The sequence below is a fragment of the Centrocercus urophasianus genome, unplaced genomic scaffold, assembly GCF_019232065.1.
Source record: "Centrocercus urophasianus isolate 14NV4802_14NV808 unplaced genomic scaffold, USGS_Curo_1.0 seq_29, whole genome shotgun sequence".
In the NCBI taxonomy this organism is placed as follows: Eukaryota; Metazoa; Chordata; class Aves; order Galliformes; family Phasianidae; genus Centrocercus; species Centrocercus urophasianus.
Genome location: NW_024884855.1, coordinates 6,854,420 through 6,862,341, shown reverse-complemented (window position 1 = coordinate 6,862,341; position 7,922 = coordinate 6,854,420). Strand labels below are relative to the sequence as shown.

Genomic DNA, 7,922 nt, shown 5'->3' with positions numbered 1-7,922 from the left:
ATGGGATGGGATGGGATGGGATGGGATGGGATGGGATGGGATGGGATAGTTTGCGGTAGAATGGGATGAGATGGGATAGGATGGGATATTCCCCCTTGCAGCCCTACTCAGAGCCTTATGGGCAGGACAACTGATGGGTTCTGAGCATGTCCATGGATGCTGGCAGATCAGACACTCGGTCTACTGGCACTGGTAGATGCGAATTGCTGGGCACACCCCAGAAATGTGTCAGGGAGGCCGGAGACTTGAGTTCAGCACATGGACATCTCATGCCGCACCAGCCTCTGCAGTTACCTGATACAGGCTGACAAAAGTAAGCAGCCACCCCGGCAGTATTGACAGTAGGAAGCCCTGAGCAAACAAGGGCAGCTCCTCAATGTGTATTTTCACAGCTGCTGGAATCGCTTCCGGGCTCGGCTGCGGGCTGGCTCTAAGGGTGAGCAGCCTGAGCCCTTTGGCACTGCACCTAGATAACCAGCACACGTAATTCTGAACGTTAATGAATTGTTTGGTTAAGGCAGTGCCCCCTCTAGCGGGATTCAGAACTCTTATTTCAACATCGCTCAAACCTCATGTGCAAATATTTATCTGTTGCAGTTTTTTTAAGCTGTGAATGCTGTTGTCTCTCCTGCACTGTTCTGCTACCTGCGCACAGCACAGAGCATTCTCTGGTTAAAAGCTGAGCACTGGGTGAGCCCCAAAATGGGCTCAGCAGCTTCCACACCATGCCGGCATCCCTGCAAATGGACGCAGGACATGGGAACTGCTCCACACTCTGAGGAACAGCTCATGTCATTTGTTCCTTTTTCAGGGGTTCCGTATCCGGACCCTGCATGAACCCTGCTCGAGCCTTTGGGCCAGCTGTGATAGCCAACTACTGGCTCTACCACTGGGTGTACTGGGTCGGGCCTGTGATCGGCTGCCTGATCTGCAGCATACTGATGAGGTACGTGGTGCTGCAGCAAGGCTGCCCTCTCTTGCTCGCCATCCCGTCCTGCAGCAGAGCCCCTGCCCCTCTGCTGCTTCCAAGCCTGGCATGTCCGCTGGCTTCATCTGCATCTCCCCATGGGGCTGGTGCTGAGCTACCGCACTCTGTGTTCCCTATGCACGCCACAACAGTGCAGATGCTGACCCTGAATTTCTTTTCCCTCCTGCAAGGTTTGTGATTGGTGGCCGGGAGATCCGCCTGTTCCTGAAGTAAGGCTGCACAACAACACAACACAACCCTGGCACCTCCTGCTGAGCACACTGCTGAGACACTCTGGGATGGCACTGCCGTTCCCCGGCTGTGCATCACGTCTGTCCTGCGGGGCTGTGCCTGGCATCTGTGAGACTGCACAGCTCCATGCTACAGGTGCAGCATGTGGCTGTGGCTGGCAGCTCTGTACCACTGCTGCTAGGCTGCTCTTGGGCCCCTCTGCTCCCCTGGGGGCTGTGAGAGCTACTGGTTGCTCAGCAGAGCAGCCGCTGTTACCTCCATACGATTGGCACAAAGCTGAGTAAAGCAACATGTGCCCCCCAGTGCTGGCACCAATTGATTCCTATATTGTTTATGACTATTATTTAAGGAGTGTGCAAACGCTGGGAGCTTCCCAGCTCCAAACATGCTGGGGGCAGCAACACCCTCTGCCCACTCATGCAGTATGTTGTCCTGCATTTCTGCTGTCCCCCCATAGACTGTGCAGCATTCAGTTTTCCCCTGCATGCACCTGGGACTCTTTGCTGTGCAGGGAACCTGACTGAGCTGCATGTGGCTGTGCTGCACTCCATGTGGCTGTGCTGCGTGTGGCTGTGCTGTGTGTAGCTGTGCTGTGTGTGGCTGTGGTGCACATGGACGGACACTGGCTAAAGATTCTGCAATGTCCACATTATTTTGCAGTCTGTGCCAACAGAACTGCCCCTGCAGCTGCATGCTAGGAGCCCGGATGCAGTTTTTGGAGGCTTCTCGGCATGCTGAACAAAAAGGGAAATGGGAATGGGAGGGAAGCCCAAACTGGCTGCTGGCAGAAATACATGATTTCTGAGATAACAGCTGGCATGGGAGCAGCCAGTGCCAACATCTGCACACTGGGGATCTATCCCCATCCCTAAATCACCCTGGCCTCTCGGGATGGAGGTGCTGGCAGTGACCCCTCCCACATCTTGGCAGGCTCTGCGCAGCAATGACACCAGCACACAGCCGTTCTGCAGTCCCTCCCAGGAGAGCTTTTGGTTGTTCTGAATTTTGCAAACTTTTAAACACGGCTGGAGGTTTCTGAGCACATCTGAGGAAGGCAGCGTTGTCTGGGGGGGGGGGTGTAGCAGAAGTGGCTGTGGTTCCAATCAGCGTCTGATGCTGTTCTCCTACAAGCACTGCTATGAGGTGCCCAGGCAAAGGGGTCGTCCTGGGGATGCAGTGCCACACTTGGAATGGGGACAGACAGGAGCATTTCTGTGGGGATCATGGGGGAAACCGCATGGGATGGGCTGGGACACAGCACCAGAGGAGGAAAACCAATGGGGTTGGGCAGAAATGTCCCCGCAGCACCTGGCACAGGGAAGGAGCTCCTTCCAGCTCCCCGCCGTCCCCATGGGTCTGGCAGAATCCTTTCCAGTGCATCTCACTATTTTCAGCTCACTCGCTATTTTCAGTCAAGGAAATGACCCACACATGCGCACACGCTTGTACACAGAGCCGTGCTTTTTATTGCGAAAAGAGTGAGGCTGGAGGGAGGAAAGGTCCCACCGGAACGGCCCCGGACCAGGTGAGCTGGGCGAGGGGGCTGCGTGCTCGGGAAGGAAAGTGCTGCAACCCGCTACGAGACAAACAGCGCGCAGATGTCACCGGGATCGTCGTCATGGCAACGCTGCAAAAAATGCCGGAGCAAACAGGGAGCGAAGGCAACCGAGAGGACTCCCCGGGCTGTGGGGCTGCGGCTGGGTGGCACCGTGGGCACAGGGAGCCGTCTGCGCTGCTCGGGGCAGAGCTCAGCCGAAGCGCGCCTGCGGCCGCCGGGGTAACCAAGCGACCACCTTCCTCTTTAGGGAGGAAACACGGCCCGTGGCATCCGCAGGAAGCACAGTTATAGCTGCAGCTGCTGCTGCGCGGGAGCTGTGCTGCACCCCTGCTCCATAGTGCACCTGTGGACATCCTCATGTCCTTCCCCTTTTTGCTGTTGATGCGTTCGGCGCACTCATTTTTGATTTGTCAGGGTGACTTTTAATAAAGCATCCGTAATACATGTTGTTTTTCCCCAACTATTATTAAAGAGCTTAATTTATGCTAATTAAATACCAATTAACTTCCAAGCACTTAATGTGCTTTAAGGACAGAAAATACATCTCATTCCCATTCAGTTAATTCCACATCAGGCCTGGCCATGGGTCTGCACTGCGTTTAACGGTGCGTGGATCTGCAGCACAGCCAGAGCCCTGCATGCTGGCTGCAAAGCTCCTGGTGCCCATCAGGAGGGTGTCCCCAGGCTGTCCCCACACCGCTCCCCAGCACTGCTGCTCTCCCGTTAAGCACAAGTTTTCACTTTTTTGCACTGGCCTTTTCCTCTCTGCAATCCTAACACTAGGAGCTGCTCTGTCCTGGGGCAGGTGTAAGCACTCTGCATTTTCGGACCAAATAGTTTCCCAGCAGCGGTGTGGAGCTGCTGGCAGCCGTGTTTTCTGCCTGTGCTGATGACACTTTTTTGGTGGCTGGTGTCTGCACAGGGCACAGCTGCTGGGATTTGGCACCGCACTGCAGCGCTGATCTGCTCCACACAGATGTGTGAATTAATGAGCCAGCTAATGTGGCTCAGTGCCTCCTTGCCTCTCAGACCTCTCGGCACCACAACAGCTGCAAGGATGGGGATGGTGAAATAGGGGAGCTGGGCAGCAGAGCAGGGGATCCCAGTGCGAATGCAACACATGGCAGAGCAAAGCAATACATGGCAGTGCAAAGCAACACATGGCAGCGAGGCTGAGCAGCAGGGATAGAGGCTGGCAGTGGGATCGGGGCAGCTGTCCTTTGTCCTTGAGTCAGGACCAACCAGGTCGGTTTGGTTGTTATGTCCACCTGGGACAGGGCTTCCCACCTTGCAGCAAACACAGCTGCATCTGCTAAGGAGGGTGGAGGGCTTTAATGAGCAGCCCCACAGCAGAGGAGTGCTGTGCTTGCTGTTTGTCCTGTGGTTGAGTGCTATGGTACAGGAGTGAGTACCCTCCTGCCCTGCTCAGGATGTGCAGATTTCTGTAGAAGAATGTTCTGTGCTGCTGAATGAGGCTGCAGGAGCAGCAGGACTGTGCTCACCTCTGTGTCCTGCACCGCTGCAGTAGGTAGAGTGCTGCCAGGAGCTGTGGCTGCTGGCACTCAGCTGGCACATCCCTGAAAGCACTCAGCTCCTGGGAGCTGGGGAGCACCCATGGATGCTGACTGCCGGGCCAGGCCGTGCTGGGGGTGAGGATGGTGGTGGTTGTGTGGGCACCAGCACGGGGACACGGGATGGTGGAGGTGGGTGACGACATGTGGGGCTGGCACTGTACGTGAGCTGGTATCTGTATGTAGGAGATGGGGAGAGAGGCAATGGGAAAGGGAGTGGGAGTCTGCAGTGTGCATTGGGAGAGCTCTCACCGCAGGTCTGAGCAGGGCAGGGCTGGGCTGGTGCCCTTTGTTGCTGTACCCATTTGGTGCCTGAGGCCAGGGAATGTGCTCCTTTGCTGTTCTATTTGGTCTGCAGCTGGGGACCAAGGCACAAATGCCAGAGCAGGCTCCCTGCTGATTAGCATGTATGCAAAGAGCCCTAACGAGCTTCAGCATTGTGCACAGAGCACTGCGGGGGCCCACAACTGGGTGTGGGGTGCTGGGAGGGGGCTGAGGTGGTATCTGCTTGGAGCAGCAGTGGCATCCCCAGCAGAGCTCTAGGATCTTTGCCCTGGGACCCCGTGTGAGGGCATGAGAGGTCCTAGATGGAAGGAAGCGGGGCTGGGGGGGTGGCTACCGCTCTGCTTCCCACCCCCACTTCTGCTTTTTCTTCTCATTCTATTGATCTTTAATTTCTTTTCACTTTCTGTCATCGCAGCCCACTCGGGCTCCCTGGGGAGCAGCTGGTAGCAGCCTCCTGGGGGAACGGGGGCTGGGGTCTCCTCCGCATGAGTGCAGCACTGTGGGCCCAACTCCCCGGAGCCCCTCTTCCTGCCTGCGTGGTGCCTCCAGCCCCACTCCCTGACCCCGAGGTGTTTCTCTACTCAGCATTGCCCGAGCCGGGAAGATTTTTATTTTGCAGGGTTTTTAAAAAGGGTTCAGATAGAGTTTTATTTTCAAGTAATATTACTTTTCTTTTTTTTTTTTTTCTTTCAGCTCTTTTTATTGTGATTGTTTATTATTTCCTCTCTGTAAACAGAAACCACATCAGGCGAAGCCTTAGCTACTAATTTGCACTTATGCAGATGTGATGAGGTTCAGGCACATAACTCCTCAGCCTGCACAAGCACGACCCCAGTACTAGAGGTCCCAAAGCCCTGGTACCCCCTGCCCATCCCTGGTCCCCAGAGCTCCCTGGGGCACAGCTACAGCCCCCCAGCACACAGAGCCAGCCCTTGCTTCTGGTCACCATGGAGACCCAGGAGGAGGATTTTGAACCATCTCAGAGAAAACTTGGCAATTCTCTAAGCTTTGTGTAGCCATAGGCTTGGGCTGCAGAGCTGTCTGTGTGACCATGCACTCCATCCCAGGCCGTGGCAGTGGTGGCCATAGGGCGGGTGGCATGGGATGACAGAAATCACTGCATCCCTTTCTTCTAAACCACATTCCTAGTTTGTCCCCATAGCGGACAATCCCACTGTCGACCTTCAACCTGAGGAATGGGTTTGCAGAAACAAGGGTTGCTGTTTGCTGCTGCCAGGTTGGACTTCGGAGGGCATGAAACTTCTGGCTGTGTCTCAGCAGCAAGCAGCCAGATGGACAGAAGGATGGATGGGTGGATGGACAGATGGATGGACACGGTGGTGCTTGCCTGCAGGTCTCTGTGTGGGGCTCCCCTCAAGCTGAGGACGGGTGGGAGCAGAGGCTCGGTTGGAGGGGAATGCTAATCGGAGTGTGTGCTGGCAGCAGGCAGAATGCTGCACAATAAATAGCCATTTTAATTACCGCACAATATTTACAAGATTGCTTCCTCATTTAGGAAATTAAAACAAATGCTCCATCAAAATGATCAACATTGTACAGAGAAGCAGAGGGCTGATAGAGAAATACATCGGCTGTTAATGAAAGAGTAATTGGCACCTTGGTTCCGGCATGGCTTCTTCCTCCTCTGTACAACCACGGCATGAATGACGGCACAGGACAGCCCTGGGCGGATGGCAATGGAGCGGGGCACAGACAGCAGTGCCCATACTGGGCTCCCAGCCCCACTGAGGCTCTTCAAAAAGAGGATGTGGGAAGGCTGGGTAGGGGATGCTGAGCTGCAAGACCTTCTTTCACTCTGGCGGGGTTCTGCTGGCTGCTTTTGTCTGTGTCCTGCAGTTATCCCAGGAATTAATGGCTGAAAGGACCCAGCTCTGGCTGCTTTGCTGTCTGTCTCTTGATGTTATTCCCAGGTCCTGGGATCACGTGAGGATTTAGGGACTCAGGCTTGAGGGGAAAAAAAACCTTTTTCAGCTACCCTGGACATGTATAATATGTCTCAGAATGTAGCCACAGACAGGCAGAGGGGATGGAATAGATGATGTTGGGTTTCTGAGTATTTGAGATGGATCAAGTCATGTGGGGACTAAAGGAAGTGGGATAGTGCTAAGGTCCCCATGGGGGCTGTGGTGGGCTGAGCATCCCACCAGCCCACCCCAACCCCAGGGACCATCCTAGGTTGGTATGGGCCCTCTAGGCACTGCTGTCCCTTCCCCCTCCCTGTGCCTTTCTTCATCTCCATTCTTCCTTTTTTTGCAGCGCTTCTGTTGCCATGGGAACAGTGATATCAGTAATCGGGGTGGGGTTTCATGACATTGATGAGCACAGCAAAAGCCTATTTATGTAACGAGCGCAGGGCCCCTCTCCTATCTGGGCACACAGAGGGGTGAAGCACCATCATGGGACCCTGCCCTGCACCCCTCTGTGCCTCCCACCCATCTGGTGCAGAGGCTGACAGTTGCAGAGATGTGCAAGGTGTAGGGATGCGTGGAGTACAGGGATGTGCGGAGCGCAGGGTTGTATGAGATGAAGGGATGCGCGGGGTGCAGGGATGCGTGTTGACACCAACCTAGGCAGAGGCAGACAGGCGGGGACCAGCTCTGTGCAGCCCTGCCTGGCCATCATTCCTGCCCACCATGCAGCGCTGCCTTTTGCTTTTCCCACCGGGTGTATTAATCACAGCCTGTGTCAATAGCTTTTACTGTTTGGTCATTAAACCACAGAGAACGTTAAACAGGGGCAGTGCCCTGGCAAAGGCAGAGCTCGTTTGCTGCGTGGCTGGGGAGGCTTGGAGGACAGCTACAGAGATGCATCAGAAATAGGTCAGGCATACGACTTCCAAGGACATCTGAAGAAGCAGCAGGATTTAATTATGTTCAGATACCCGCTGACAGCCCAGCATTCAGAGGAGGAGATTCCACCTCAAATAGATCAGGGGAAATCGTGGTAGGATGGCCCTTCCCCTGCCAGGGAGGGGATCTCCTGGGCTGTGCTTGGGGCCTGGTGTGTGGGAGCACATGGATCTACAGGAGGGGTTGGGAAGATGAAGGGAGAAAGTGTGCAGCTCTGGGCTGTCACCAGGAGCCGTGGGGCTGGGAGTCATTGTCACATAGTCTGGGTGCAATGAGTGCATGGTTGATGGTAGCCACAAAACACAGGGGGGCAGAAACCAAAGTCAGGAGCTTGGCGTGCTTAGTGCCTGCCCGGAGTGCTGCCTGGGGCAAATGGGACTTGAAAGCAGCCAGATAAGCACTGTGCTCCTGTCCAAATC

At 55.1% G+C, this 7,922-nt stretch overlaps 1 protein-coding gene across 2 annotated transcripts in view; it reads left to right on the top strand.

The window, feature by feature from the left end:
* AQP8 (aquaporin 8) overlaps positions 1-1,538 on the top strand; it is a 4,911-nt gene extending 3,373 nt beyond the window's left edge. The window contains exons 5-6 of one of the 2 annotated variants that reach the window (XM_042828309.1): positions 812-946; positions 1,159-1,538. In XM_042828309.1, the coding sequence (XP_042684243.1) occupies positions 812-946; positions 1,159-1,201 (178 nt within the window). In that variant the 3' untranslated portion in view covers positions 1,202-1,538. The remainder of the gene's footprint in view (positions 1-811; positions 947-1,158) is intronic. The other variant, XM_042828310.1, reaches the window with a different exon arrangement.
* Positions 1,539-7,922: the final 6,384 nt, after the last annotated feature.